This window comes from Phlebotomus papatasi, chromosome 3, assembly GCF_024763615.1.
Source record: "Phlebotomus papatasi isolate M1 chromosome 3, Ppap_2.1, whole genome shotgun sequence".
Taxonomy (NCBI): Eukaryota; Metazoa; Arthropoda; class Insecta; order Diptera; family Psychodidae; genus Phlebotomus; species Phlebotomus papatasi.
Window position 1 is genome coordinate 254,933 of NC_077224.1, and position 16,096 is coordinate 271,028.

The following is a 16,096-nucleotide window of genomic DNA, read 5'->3' on the forward strand; positions in this document are numbered from 1 at the left end:
ACGAAAATTGCTTCTAGTGTATACAGTTTTATAGACTATCCCAGTGGACAATTCTCTCATACATTCTAAAGGCGCTCCATTCCTCCTTCTTAATCCTCTTGAGCCCAAAAATATCCCAAACACAGAATTTAATTTCTGAGCATCAAATCGTATCGGTCATAGGTGCATTTTTATTCGCTTTGTTTGCACTAATATGGGACACGGAAATTTCTACTTACTATCCATAGTTATCCATGGCCTGACTCTATTTGGGTCCATACTCTAATTTCATTATGATTAACTAAACTATAAATTATCTTAAACCCCAAATAGACTCCGGATGATCCTTAAAAATATTTAGCTCGGATAATTAACCTTAAAGGAAATATATGCAAAGAACTTCAAATTAATGATCAAAAATCCTACAGTGTATGATCATTCGGGCTAATCTTTTACTGACAGAACTAGTCTGAGTCTATTTGGAGCTTTGGGATCTCGCTCTTTTGACATTCCGCAATGCTAACACTACTAATTGAAACTCATTGAAAAAAATTCTTCAACTTACCATCGCGATTGGACCCCAATATTACCACTGAGCATGAAGAACAGTTTCTGGATTAGCAATAACAATAATCTTTCCTTAAACCATCAGTCCTTACGCACTGATTTTTCCCCCAAACACATGACTATTTTCGGAATCAAAGCCATCTGAGCGTCAGCTTTTGAAGCATCAACCTTCGAATATGGTCTAGGCTTTTGAAAGTCGCCAAAATATTGCAATTTTCAAAGCAAACCTCGTCGGAAGTCTGCTTAAAATTCTTAACGCAGTTCTGAGATGAAAGTAGCTTTTAACTTAATAGTTTCAAAATTAAAGATTTACTGTTCAACATTAAAGACTAATGAAATATGCTTTTTAGATTTTATTCTCTCAAGCTTCTATTCTTACTATTTATAAAGATTTAAAAAATTCCTCAAGATTAACTTTAGAAATTAAAGATTACTTGTTGAAGTTTGCCTGTTTTATTGATAAGGTTTAATCACTTTCAAATGAATTAAATGCACAGAAAAAAATATTTTGTAAAAATGTACGTAAAATTTTGTGAATTCCTATGGGGATTTACGAAATGCTCGTGAATCGTATAACCCACAAACATGTTCGTAAAAGTTTGTACTTTTTTCACAAACATTCTTCGTAACATGATAAGTTGACGAACATTTTTTGTACTTTTACGAACATTTGTTGGTAAATGTTCGTAAACACACAAAAAATGTTCGTAAAATTTTGCCATTGTAAATCTGTCGAACATTTTACGAACAAATGACAAAATTTTACGAACATTTTTTGTGTGTTTACGAACATTTACGAACAAATGTTTGTAAAAGTACAAAAAATGCTCGTCAAGTGATCATATTACGAACAATGTTTGTGAAAAAAAGTACAAACTTTTACGAACATGTTTTTGGGTTATATAATTCACGAGCATTTTGTAACTCCCCCATAGGAATTCACAAACTTTTACGAACATTTTTTAAAATTTTTTTTTTTCTTTTCAAGATTTTTCATAACATTTTGACTTCGAATTGGATTATTAAACCCAAATAATGTATTGGATTCTAATGGCCCCTACACACTAGGAGAAATTTCTTTAAAAAAATGCCTTTTTAAAGAAAATTTCCCCTATCTTTGTAGGCAGAAAAAAAGGCAATTTTTGACGAAAATTGCTTCTAGTGTGTAGACACTATAAAGAACGAAATTAATTGGTCGTTTTTAAGATTTTGAGACCTTCTGGAACTGGGCTAAACCTCCAGTCTGAAGCCGGCATAAGCGTCATGTCTGAGGACTGCTTGACGTCTGAGTCCCGTATAAGTTGTCTTAAATTTTAAAGTATGTCACAAAGACCTTAGAAACCTTCTTTAGTGAACTATTAAACTTTCGAACGTTTCCGACGTTAAAATTCAATATTATTAATTTTTACGGGCGGGTGATCGGCTTTCGAGCAAGAAAATATGCTCCATAAGATTTTTTTTTTCTGAGGAATATTGAAAAATCGTTATATTCGAAAGCTGATCCCTCCTTTTCTATCCTTTAATTCATTCAGATCTTGATAGAAAATTAAAAAAAAAAACTCAAAAAATTTAATCTAGAATAAAAATCGCAAAATTCTACATTTTTTCACTTTTCAAAACATCTTAAAATCTCTGCATAATTCCACCTCAATTTTCTAATGGTGTTAAAAGTAATTTTGGGTGAATCTCGAAGGCAACACTCTTGACCGAGAAAAATGTTACACAGCAATACTAGAACCATTGATAATAAATTCAAGAGATTTTTTTTCTCTCGCGTGCAATGTGCGCTCTTTTTGATATTGTGGCCCTTGATGAGAGTCAATGGTTTCTTCTTTTACCTCCCCCTCCTTAGATGGAGAGTGTCTTTATTAGAAATCTTCTTTATTTCTCTCAAGATTTCCATTTTTTTTGTCAGAGAGAAATTTTTTTTTAAATATATATTTAGGATATTAATTTTTAGAAAAAATAATTAAATAAATAAATAAATATACGAAACCATTTTTCCAAGTTTCAGCCAGAGCCTGTAACACACCTTCAGGAAATGGCCTGTTCCAACTTCATCTCGTTCAGGATTTGGAGAATCTCCATATTCCTCTTTTTTTTGGCCTATTCTGTAAATTCTACAAATGCTTTGTACAAAAAATCTCTTACTTTTTTCGTTGACCTGCCTCTCTCTCTTTGTTTTCGTTGGGTAGAGATCCTTGAATACCTCAAAGCAGGATAAATGTGAATTTCACCCGGAAGGAGTCGTAAGGAGTAAATAGTCTCTGAAAATAGCTCCAAAGCCAAAAAAAACAATGTTAATTTTTTGTGAACAATTGAAATACTTACGTTTTGGCCTCGGTGGCGGTGGAATTTTTATTGCTGATTTTTCTGGGGATTGTGGTTTGTCAGTAGCTGGAGACTTATCAGCTCCACCCTGCCCCGTATTGCTGGTAGTATTGGTCACATTCACATCGAGCTTCAGTCTCTTCTCCGGAATTCCACTACTTAGCCCGGACTCACTGGTCGACGATGATTTTGCTGGGTTTGAGCCCACACTAATCGGTTTTGGCGGGATAATTTCGGGTTTCTTGGGAGGATTTCGACGGGATGATGGGGGCGGTGGAGCCTCCTCCAAACCATGACTACGGAACTGCGAATTGAATTTCTTCACGGTATTTGGTCGATTTTCACCATCCTTTCGCTGCTCAATGGACATTGAGGTTGTCTTTTTGGGTGGAGGAGCTGCAGGACCAGCTAGTTTCCTACTTGACGACCCTTCCTTTGTCCCTGAGCTATCTCCCTCTCCAGCATCAGTCTTGGGTTTCTTTGGAATTTTCCCAAGCTTCTCCAGATATCCCGTTCCCATGATTTTGGCCAAGGTGTCCTTGTCCTTTTCGGCCTGAGAAGCCTTTTCCTTCTCCGAACGCTCCTTCTCTTTCTCCGAACGCTCTTTCTCCTTCTCCGAACGCTCCTTCTCCTTCTCCGAACGTTCCTTATCCTTGTCCCTATGACGTTCCTTATCCTTGTCCCTGCTACTACTACTGCTCGAGGACTTTGACGAAGACTTAGATCTATCCTTATCCTTCTCCCTATCTCTATCTCTATCCCTATCCTTTTTCTCATCTTTATCCCTATCCTTATCCCGACTAGAACTTTTCCCGCTACTGGACACTTTACTATGACCCTCAGACGAACTTCTATGACCAGATGATGATGAACTACTCTTCCCAGAAGATGATGACGATGATGTCTTATGACTGGATTTTTTATCCTTCTCTTTATGCCTATCCCGATCTTTATCGCTCTTCTTATCCTTTGATTTACTCTTATCACGATCATCCCTCTTACTCTTGGACTTTTCTTTTTCCTTAGAAGACTCCTTCTCACTAGCCCCACCACCAGCAGCAACTCCACGATTCTCCTTCTCAGCTGAAACACTTTTTGTTGGTGATGTCTTAATTGTTGGTGATTCAACCTTAGCCAAAACCTGCTTTCCATCCTTCACCGTGATTTTGTAAACAAGTGAATTGTTTGTCTTGTGATTGGACTTGCTATCACCAGACGACTTTTTACCCACACTATCATTCTCATCGAAAGATCCATTGTCTGTTGATTCAACACTCCCGGCATTGTTTTTATCGCACGATATCTCTTCAACATTTCCCTCTCCGCCCCTCGATTCATACACCATACTTTGATTATCAAAAACCACCGCAGAATTCCCATACATCTCCTCCTTTCCCACCGTCATGCCATCGGCTGCCTCCGGAACTGTGGTCGTATCCTTTGAGACACTAGAAAAGGCATTTGGCGGTGTACTCATTGAAGCATTGACCACAGCTTCACCCTTCACAATTTTCAGCCATTGCTCAACGAGCTTAAGAGCCAAAATTCTAACTCCTGAAAAACATACCAAAAAAAATGAATAATTTTTAGAAAATTTAGTTACGTTATTAGAAGATTCAATGTCTGAACTTCTCACTTTCATATTCAAAGAACGGAAAAAATATATATTTTTAATTTACGTCATTAATAAAAACGACTCTAACGGCGTTATCACACTTGCACATTAAAATTTTAATGTGATTCACATTAATTGTCGCTTGTGAGCGTCCAAATATGTTATTTGTGTATTTGAGTCACTTAATATTTGGGATTTTTCTATTTATTGATAAAGAAGTGGACTTGGCCTGCAAAAATAAGTTTAAATTTACCTAAAGCATAAATATTTTTCACATTAAAAAATTAAAGAGAAAATCGCATTAATTTTTCGCATTAATGCTATAAATCAATTTATATCAAATTTTGCGGGCCAAGTCTACCTTTTTATCAATATCGTCAGTTAAATCAGCATTTAACTTCATTTTTGCGATTTTGAGATTATATACATATTTGGAATCAGCGTAATTTTGTTTATTAAACGCACTTGTGAAAAAGAAACTTTTATAAGCCCAATAAAAATTATTTTAAACAAAAATTATCGTAAGTGCCCTTAATTAAGAAAAATTTATCAGAATTTGTCGTAACTTCCATTTTTGGGGAAGTTACGACAAATTTCCATACAAAATTTTCAATAATCAGCATTTGCCGTAACTTCTTTTGCTCACTTGCGTGGCTTGTAATTTGCAGCAAAATTGCAAAATTTCTCAATAAAACGTTTATAAACTCTTCCAAATATCGAAAGATAGTGCGAATAGTGTAACATGAAATCATTTTAATTCAATATTTGCGAGAAAAAAGTGAGAAAAAATCCCTACCCATATGTCATTAATTCAAAACAATACAAACGACATGGCGCACAAAATTTATTCAATAAAACTTATGAAATAAAACCTCTTAGGGACAGGGATAACAATATTATTGACTAATTTAGTCAAATAAAGGCGCTTATTATCACTAGAATAATTCAAATTGATATAATGCATTTTAGAAAATTGTCGTAACTTCAAGAATCTCCATAAATTGGAAGTTACGGCTTTATAAACGATGGAAGTTACGATAAAATATTATTGTGTTTCTTCTAACATATTTCTCAATATTGCAGCTTTAAAATAATTTTATAAAAATTTTCTCGAGTTAACTAACAGTTTATTAGTGCCACTTCATTATTTTGACTCAAAAGTATCGCATTCGGAGCTCATTTTTAAGAAAAATAATATTGAACTGAAAATTTCGTCTCCTGAATAGTTGTCAAAAGGAAGTTACGACAAATGCTGATTTAACTAACGATATATAGATCAAATTTTGAATATAAAATGATTCAAACACACAAATTATACATTTGGACTCTCACACAGTAATAGTGTAAATGTTTCTAAATCATTTTTTTAAGAACGACAGGATCAAGGATTGGGCCTTAGAAAATCTGAGTAGAAGAAAACATAACTTTAGGTTTAGATGGCTGTAGAAAAAATTTCTTATTTTATTATTCACTGATGACCCAATTGTTAAAAATTGATTATACGGCGTTCAGACTTAAGGCCTCTACACATTGGGAGCAATTTTTGTCAAAAATTGCATTTTTGACAGAATTTTGACGTTTCTGCCTACAGCACTGCAGCCAATTTCCTTCAAAAAAGCAATTTTTGACGAAAATTGTGCTCAATGTGTAGACACCTTTAAGGTTTAGCCATAATGTTTATATTAGTCAAGATTTTTTTTTAGAAAATTTGAAGAATTGCATATTGAAGACAAAAAATCCTTTAGGGAAAAGTACTCTCCCTCCGAACATTCATGCCTTCGAATAATGTGAATTTTCTCTTATTTTTCCTAAGAGACATACATATTTCTATTAAATATTAGTTATTATTATTATTAAACTTTTAAGGCTTTGTTAATATCGCCTTTGGTTTTGAGTGCTTAATGAATTTTGTGCATTTTTCTTTAAGATTTAGTGTGTATGTAGAATTTTAATTGTTTATTATTATTATTGTATTTTATTTTATTTTATTATTATTTTTTTTAATTTATTTATTTTTGTTTAAATTTGGTGTTTTATTAGTTAGCTTATTATTAATTAAGACGCTCAGACTAGAAGTGGTCTCATTTGTATGCGTTTCCCTACACAGTAAAAAAATTCTGACTGCTTCACCAAGATTTTCACTGTAGGATTTACATTAAACGTGTAATTGTATGTACTGGTACACATTCATGTAATTTCTACACATTTTGTCTGAAAATTGTATAATATTACACGAAATTTTCGCATTAGCAACAGAACATTACTTAAAAAGTACAATATTTCATAATTTCATTGATTACACAGTTTACGATTACATGAAATTTAAATTACACATTTTCAGATTATTCGTTTTGATCAAATACATAATTTGAGTAACTTTACAAGAATAATCGTGGTAAAAAAGCAAACTAACGATTATCCTTGTAAATTTTTTTACTGTGTATTAAAACAGTCCACTTCTGATCTGAGCATTGATAATTATGTGAAAATTATGTAATTCTCTTATGAAAAATAAAAAAAAACAACATTATTCGAAGGCATGAACCTTCGAAGGTAGAGTACTTTCCCCTACATTCTAAAAAGAGGTCTAAAATTAGGGGAATGTTGATAAGGTTCGCACAGAGTGAACCTTCAAACAACTTAAATTTTCTTTTTATTTGCAAAGAGCTAGTTCGTCATTTTTTAGCCATAAGATAGATAATTATTAAGGCCATGAAATGAGATGAGAAATGGTAAGTCAGCTCTTTGTAAACAAAGAGAAAATGCGCATTGTTTGAAGGTACAATCTGTGCGAACTCTGCCTACATTCCCCTAGTTGTTATTTAAAATTTTGAGATTTTCGGAAACTAGGCTAAACCTATAAAATCCTTGTTATACGAGCTTCAGACCTAAAGCTCAAAATAGACGCAGGGATCGGCTTAGGGTTCAGCTAGAAAAATGAGGATTGGTGTCAATACATTCAGGTATCAGCCCAAAATTTGGGGAATCAGGCTGGGCTTTTACATTCATGAGATCTAGTGAAATTTACGAGGACTAGAGACATAAGCGCCAGAGTGGCAAAAATACAAAACTGAAATTTGTGTGTTTTTGGGTGCTTTTTGTGATGCATTAAAATTTGAGTAATGGGAAGGTCAAAGTCAAAGTACTCCTATCCGTATGAAAAATCGATTGATTTTGCACGTAAAAAGTCTTTCAGCAATCAACATGTGCACATTAATTGAAATTTACGTTAAAAAACGCTAAGCCTTGGTATTTTGGGCTGATCTTATATCGCCAAATCTTTCGAACTGAGTATTCTCTAGAATCAGTCTGTATTTATTTTCGGCATTAGGCTTAGAACATATAACTTGACTTGTCTAATTCCTTATCAATCACGATTTTTTGAGAAAAATTAACTTAGGATTGGGTTATTAAAGATAATTAACCTATTAGGCTTTCAAAAAGCAATAAAATCTCTCGCTATTTAGGATTTTTTGGGAGAATTTGGAGACTTTCGGGAACTGGGCTAAACTCTAGCCTGTACACCGCTTTACGGTTTTTACTTAACCCTTAAAAACGCAGGACAAAAAATCATGTAAGAATACCAAATTAATATAAAATTAGAGATATTTTCATCAAAAAACTAAATTTTCAATTGGTTTTCGCTTCACAAGACGTCTACAACAGTTCTAGAACTCATAAAATCATCAAACGATTAGAGATAGCGACTTGGGTCCTTCGGGGAACCCCCCCCCCCCATAAGTTGACCCAAAGATCATACCATGCCCCTCATTTTCCTCCACCCCTCCCCACCAAAACCTTGTTTTATTGGGATTGCTCGAAAACGCGTCTGGCGATTTTATTCATTTTTGGATATATTTCAGAGATTATCAAAGCGGACATTTCGTCCTTAGACGAAAATGCCGTTGAATCATTCCTAATAACGGCTTTTGAAGGTCAAAGTTTAAAAGGACACTAGAGAGCGCATTTATCAAGCGAATGGGATTATGTTTGGGCTCGTTGGAAAGGTCTTGGAATTTCCTATAAAACTGATCCGGTTCCAATCGGTTTTGAATAGTTGATGAACCGATTCATAACCGATAAATAATTTTTATACGAAATTCAATGAAATTACTCCTAAGGTGTATTTTGGAAAATATTTTGAGGGATTTATAATTCGGTTCAAATCGGTTATGAACCGGTAATGAACCGGTTATTTACTGATTTGTTTGAATATAATTTTTATTACTCTTTAAACTATTTTGTGGAATCTATTGAGTGATTGATGAATCGATTTAAATCGGTTGAGTACCGGTAAACAGTAAATGATATGAAAGTACTTTTGAGGTATAGCATCTAAGTCACGAGTTCGAGCAATTCGCAAAGCCTGGGACACTTTGCCACCCCTTTTAAGTGACGAAACCCAATAAACGTTAACATCTATTTAGTTATGTAGCAAAAGCTATACAAATGTTCATTTCTGATGCCACCTCTATATAAAAAACTGGCATTTTAGACCAATTTGGTATACCTATTTTATGGTTTTTGACACATTTTTTAAATCATAAAAAAGTTAACACCTATTTTTAGACAAAAAAGAAGGTAATAAAATTCTCTATCCATTCTGTTATCACTTTAGCATAATTATGAATAGAATTCATGCTATGAAGCTCTGAACTTAAAATTGAACTAAAATTCCACTTTGGGTTTTAAAATGTTAAAGGCTCAGAGTTTACCCTGCGAATGTTCATTTTTCCATAGCTTCAATGTCTTTACTTTCAAATGTGTTTTTGAAGTTTGTCGAGGAGAACATTTCATCAATGGCCCATGTCTGAAAAAACTTTCAAAATTGAATCGTGCAAGGTCAAAATTAAACCATATTTTTGGATTTAATGCCCTACTAAACACACTTACGATTTAAACCGAGGAACGGCATAAAGTAATTATAATCAATCAAACATATGATCAGATTAAATTTCCATCAGATTGTGACTAGTCCGTCTCTCGACTTAAGTCGACAAACTGCTTAGGGGAAACTGGGGTACCACCAAACAGGGTTTACCACCAAACACTGCGATTTTTTAAATAGGTATAAGATTTTAGAGAATGAGAGTTATATGAAATCATAAATGCTATAGGGATGCTTGTCCCTAAATTGTGTTTTTAACGTTTTTAATCAAAAATTGGTGGATGATTTTTCGATTTTACCAAAAAAAAATCTCAAGAGCGCGCAAAATTCGAACTTTAGGCAAAATGTTCGACACGATTTAGTGGCGCTGCTCACCAAAAAGAAGTCGATTGTTGTCAAAATGACGAAGCTCAATAGAAAAATGTCTTCGTTGTGCATTGCTTTAGTTTTCTGCTTTTTTAGTCATTTATTCTAAATGTTGCTGTGTTTTTTTTTTAATTATTCACATTTTTAATATATTCTTTATAATTAAGAGCTGTTTACTGGTGCCCCAGAAAGTGTTTGGTCTTTCCCCGGGTGATTGAAAAAAATCGAAAAATGCATGGTGACACAATTTTCCTTTTTCTGGAAAATTACATTGTTTTACATCATTCTTATATGCATTAATATGCAGCCTATACCCACGGCTATATAACATGGGGTAAGCAATATTTTTCTAAAATTCACAGTTTTCTTGGGAAATTTAGTCAAAAGCACATCTTTCAAAAGTGTTTGGTGGTACCCCAGTTTCCCCTAGTTAGTGCGAAACTGATAGGAATATAGTAAAAGCATTAATTTGATAATCATTACGTAAAGCCATCTATCTGCTTAAGTTGTAAGTGTGTCTAGGACAGAATTCTTCAATTGGTTTATTTAATGTGAAATCTTGAAATTTTGAACCCTGATACATCGACCTTTATCTAGAATATTAGTCAATTTTGTTTTCTGTACAAAATGTCACTTTGTACAGGGAGTTCCGGCTTGAGAGAAAACGGACTGAAAGAATCTGATATTAATTGCCTACTATTGGGAGTTCATTTATAAAAAAAAAGAAATGCCCCTAATTGTATGCAATTTTTTCACTCCGTAAATTTGAAATACCCCTGGTGCTCAAAATAGGCGAATATGAATATAAATTTCTCTAGTGTGTAGGGCCATAACTGTTTAGGAAAAGAATTAGATGCAGAGGCCTCTCGAGATTTCATTTTTCCATCCGTTTTTGCATAGAGGCACTAAAGACTATTGGCAAGTTTTTTCCTAAAGAGAATTGACTTATCAGTCTGATATATTTCGAAATTGTGCATTAAAAGCTATCTAAAAATACATATTTCATAATGCTCCCCGAAATAATACAAGAACTACAAGGAAATTTCTTTAAATCGCGGTGCAATATCTGCAAATTTTTTACAAGGAAAAGTAAAAAGTATCTTCACTTTATATTAGGCTTGATGGGCCCCTGATTAGATGTATAACACCTTATAATTTAAACTCAGATGAACTTTTTTGTGATTCTCTCGCGAATAGACAATATTTTTAAAGGTTGTTTACTAAGTTCTTTTGAATCGGAAAAAATATTTTTCACCATAAATTTTGATAAAAGTAAGATTAAAGGAAATAGACTTGCTGATCCATCTGACAAACACTGCTCTCTCTCTGTGGAGTTCGAGCAGTAAAAAACTTGACCCTCTCTGACCTCCCCTGGCCCAGAGGCTAAAAAATAAATTTTTAAAACGCTATAGCTCCGCTTCTAATTGTCGGAATATGATTCTGGATGGTGATTTTAAAACATTTCGTTAAGATACAACTCCTCAAAACATCAAAATTTCAAACACCGAGGGGTTTCAAAATGCAATATCAAAATATCTCTAAATTTCTATTATAGTTTTCATAAAATTATAGTATATTGTAGGGGAAACTGGAGCACAACCAAACACGGGGTAGCACCAAACACTGCGATTTTTTAATCAGATATTCGACTTCAGAGGACAAGACTTACAGGCATTATAGGCATTATAGGGATGCTTTTCCACTGAAGAAAAGGTTGAGATATTCCAAGTAGTTTAAAAATAAAAATTACAGTAGACTCTCTCTCAATCGGGAATATGGGGCACAATGTCATCCGGTTTAGCGATAGAATTGAGCGTCAAATCCTTTGTAAATTCCACAAAAAGTGCTAAATCATAAAGAATCACGATAAAATAGAAAGAACTACAGCGAGCTTGAGCGAATTAGCTTCATAATTAAACGTGAAAATTGTCAACAAAATTTGTCGGCCGATTGAGTGAGAGTCTACTGTAGTGTTTGGTGCTACCTGCTACCCCGTGTTTGGTGGTGCCTCAGTTTCCCCAAGAGCACAAAGCGTGAAGGTTCTAACGATAAGTCGCACCCCTTTATATTCCAATCTTCTATTATACTCAGAATTTGACTACCCCGACAATGACCAGACTCTCTTTCTAATGTTTATTAACCGATTTCAATGAACTTTTTTTCTTTTGTTGGTTTTCTCCACTCAACCGTTTTAAAAAAGAAAATGACTAGTGATAAGCCTATATAAAGTTAATTGCAATTACTTTATTTGAATTTAGTATTTTCGAGGAAGTTAAAGCACTCTGGATAGGCTCTTTTTTCTTTTTTTACTCCTTTGTTCCCCATTGTTCCTCCAAAACCATTTATTGTTAATTTTTTTTAACTGCTGAAAAGGCTCCCACGTCTTTTCTATTACAAAAATTTTAATATTAAGTTTTCCAAATACAAAAGCACTCTCAAGGGGTTCATTTATCAACCGGTTTTATCAAATCTTAATATTTTTGAAAGGTATTGTAATTTTCAAACCCAATCGGCCATCATATTACTACGGATTAAGAAAAAAAGGTATATTTGGAATTTTGAAAGTCGGACTTTTTGTTTTTCCAATTTTTTTTAGAGGTTTTATTAGTTTATTGCGTATTCGGCGAATTACTAATTCCCTTCAATTTATTTTTTTATAATCTCTATGTGGATGCAAAAAACTGCAGAAAACTTCTGAATCATTGATCGATCATTGTAAGCCACTTACATCATAATTACGGTAGGGGAGACTGGGGCAAAAAGTCACAAAACGAATATTTTATTTTTTTTACAAGCTACTCGAGAGCTTTAAAAATTTCTAATTAGTGCAGTTTTATAGGAAATTTACCGCCCTACAACTTTGTGAAAGTACTTTTCCTCTATTTTGTAAGGAAATACGTTTATCGAGCCAATTTCTAAAAGGTTATTTTGTGACTACCCTCAAAAATAATGGGGCAAATAGTACCAGACATTGGATGTTATCATATTTTGATTCGCTTCATTACGGGGTTCCGTAAATTTGAAAAAATACCAAGAGGACATATTTTCATAGAAAATTTATTCATCTACACCTTTGTAAAACACCGTTTACTCTACGAGAAAAGCGCTTTTCAAGCTATTTTAGAAAACACACACAAAAGACTGCAAATCGTTTGACCAATGCAAACAACAAGCAGCGAGACATGATAATGACGTTTCTTTTCGCCGTGAGACATAAGAAATTGCTTCGCTTTTTGTTACTTTTTGCTCTATATCTTTTGTTACTTTTTACCCCAAGTGGCCATTTTTAATAAAAGGATTTCTGGAGAAAAGAACTTTTGTGAAATTCTAAAATAGATAGCGCATTCGTATTCAAAGAATTCAAATTATTTAGAAAATATTCACTAGTTCATCTCAATTTTGGAAAATAAGTAGGTAATAATTGTTACCTTCTGCAAGGAAAATATTTCAAAAATAGGGCTAAAAACTTCGATATTTTTTTATTTTCAAAGTTCCTTGTTCTAATTCTAAAAAACTTACGACATTGAAGAATGTCTATAGAAAAAAATGATCCGCTATCTTTTTACCTTGGAAGATATTCAATTTTGAATTTTTCGATTTGTGACTTTTTGCCCCAGTCTCCCCTACATATTAAATATTATTTACTGCGTATAATTCATGTACTTTAGTAATTAACTTTTCATTTTTATACTAATTCATCGAAAAAAAAATAACAAATTCATTAAAAAAAAAATCTTTTTAAATCTTATTCACAGATAACAGATTCACAGGTAACAGATAATTTTCTGCCAATGTAATAGTACTAAAAAATCTTACCTTCATGTGATTCCTTGGAGAGCTGCTTCACCAACTTCGGGGCTGAATTGCTCTTCAGCCGATCAACATCAACCGGACACAGAAGCAAAAGTTCGAGAATCTCCTGAACCAAAGGGTAGTTCTTGGTGAGGATACCATCCTGAAGCCACATATGAGTCAATGTCCATCCCCCAGTACCCATAAATTGCCCCAAAAGCTCAGTGTCTGTACATTTAAGAATTTGTATGTAGATACACTTGGACACGAGTCTATTGCTAAATTTCGCCATCAGACTGTAAAAGTAGAAAAATAAAAAGTTTATTAGACATTTGACATGCTTCCGACCGAGTGGAGGGGATATTCGTACACGAAAGAGATGGGCGATTGCCAAGCGGAAAAATGAACGAGATGGAGAGAATGTAAAGAAAAAGGTGGGGAAATAAAACTCACCCAGCTAGACGTCTCACTTCTTGAGCACTCCGAATGCCACCATTTGGAGCCAAGAGGACTCCCAGGCAAGTCAAAAGCTGCAGTGGATCAATTCGTGGCTGGAAAAAAAATCAAAGAAAAACCTTAGGAAAATTCCGCTACAACTGTTGTTTTTTTTAATAGGAGAAAGGGCGAGAAACAACACATAAAGCGATAAAGGAGAAAAAAAAGCTCAGAAACTCACCATTTTGTTTTACAAAATACTCCCAATTCAACACTTTAATAACTTCCCCCTAAATGCGTGTCTGCTTTACACAAGCACATCCAACATGGCTGCCATTACTACGTCACTCGCTTTCTGCGATTGAGGAAAAAGAACGCAATTAGGGCGTAGCCCCAAAATTTATTTTAACTAAAAATGTTTGCTTTTTGACCCCCAAATTTAGGTGAAATTCACTTCACAAAACGATATTTTCACAAAACAGCGTGTCTTTAAGGACAATTCCCAAATAATTAAAATAGCCTTCTTTGTCTCTTGGCACAAAAAATAAAATAAACCAACAGAGGAGCCTCCACAATTTCTCATGAATTTTTATGAACCTCTGGGATAATTCCAAATGGAATCGGAATCGAGGCAAACAGAAATTTCTGGGAGAGATTACGCAATGAGTCTTTGTTCAGACTTTGGAGTTTCCTACCCTGAATCCTAGAAAAACTGGCTACTTTTCAATCTTGTTTTCCAGGAATATCGATCTTTTTTAATTCCTTAATCCAAAAATACTGCCTAGAGTCTATGCTTATTGTCCTATTATTGTAAATTATTCATCACAATGGAGAGCAAGACCTGATGCGTGGCAAATTGTAATGGTGAACTAAAAGCTCTTCGGTTTCCCTCTCTGAGACGTCTGCAGTTGACTCACACATCTGTCGCCGCGTCGGCTCCTCGAGAGCTTTCCACGCCCACTTATGCTCACAGTTCGAATTTTACTTGTTTTTTTTTTGATTAAAAAATTGTTTTACAAACGATTTAAAAAAAAAATATCCTTTCCCAAAAGGCTTCTTCCCCGTTTTTCAGCAATATTTCATTTTCTGTACCTCTTCTGCCGTTGAAGCTGATGTCCTCTGATGAATAAATATATTCCTGAGAATATTCCTGTTTCTTTTTGGCTATCAGCTGGGGGCTTTCTATAGTGGCAAAAAACCTATTTTATTGGATTTTTAATTTTGCCTCATGAAACGCCTTCCGCAAGAGACAAAGATGGCGGTGACCTCGTTGAAAGCAATTTTGGCGATTTTTAAGCAAATTTTACCATCCACCGGGGATATTTTTGATGTGAATTTCACCTAGTTGACCCAAATATTGAAATTACAGTATTTTTCCTGCACAATGTCCTCAATTTAATTTAATTTTTTACATGAAATTGCGGAGCTTTTCACTTTTGCACCCAAACTCACCAGAAGAAAAAACCCAGAATGGCGAAGGTGGCGACACCATCGCTGGAAAACAAAAAAAAAATTGAAGAGCAACATCCTCTTGCGGAAAAATAATAAACTATTTTTTCAAAAAACCTAACTGTTACCTTATTGTACGTTAGAAAAGTTAGAATTAGAATCGTTAGAATAAATCCTTTTATCTGAAACTTATCGAAGTTTTAGGATAATTCCTAAATTAAAAAAATGAAAACAAAGTTCTTTAAAACTATGCAGAAACAATATGAAATTCTCACAGCGATTGCATGAGGCAAAAATTGTAAAAATCAATATTAGGTGAGATGTGTAATCCTTTCATAAAATCACACCTATTGTAATCAACATTTTGGGCGATTTTCTTCGATCGGTCTGACACTCGCCTGAATTACTAGGAGCTTTTTACAGCGCTAGAGCCCAGATTGAGGTACGGGGGGTACGGGTCACTTTGTTAGGGTGGTGCAGCTGAAGAGCTAAAGTCAACCTACGCCTGATATTTATTTCTTAGGGGATCTCAGTGGTGCAATAGGCAAGACAGCTGATCTTGGGTGGACGAGAGATCTCTGACTCTGACTCGACTCTCAAAGTTGTGAGTTCGAGTCTCGCCCGGTGCAATCAACTGAATGTCGAGAAAAAGACATTTTTCACTGTGATAAAAC

At 34.2% G+C, this 16,096-nt stretch overlaps 1 protein-coding gene across 4 annotated transcripts in view; it reads right to left on the reverse strand.

Moving 5' to 3' along the window:
• Positions 1–15,452, reverse strand: part of LOC129806328 (serine/threonine-protein phosphatase 1 regulatory subunit 10) — a 27,622-nt gene extending 12,170 nt beyond the window's left edge. Inside the window, exons 1-7 of one of the 4 annotated variants that reach the window (XM_055854852.1) lie at positions 15,386–15,452; positions 15,066–15,314; positions 14,669–14,957; positions 14,215–14,328; positions 13,992–14,089; positions 13,563–13,834; positions 2,878–4,431 (exon numbers count right to left, since the gene is read on the reverse strand). In XM_055854852.1, coding sequence (XP_055710827.1) covers positions 2,878–4,431; positions 13,563–13,834; positions 13,992–14,089; positions 14,215–14,217 — 1,927 coding nt within the window. In that variant the 5' untranslated portion in view covers positions 14,218–14,328; positions 14,669–14,957; positions 15,066–15,314; positions 15,386–15,452. Of the gene's footprint in view, positions 1–2,877; positions 4,432–13,562; positions 13,835–13,991; positions 14,090–14,214; positions 14,329–14,668; positions 14,958–15,065; positions 15,315–15,340 lie in introns of all 4 variants that reach the window. The other 3 variants (XM_055854853.1, XM_055854850.1, XM_055854851.1) reach the window with 3 other exon arrangements.
• Between the last annotated feature and the right edge of the window lie 644 nt (positions 15,453–16,096).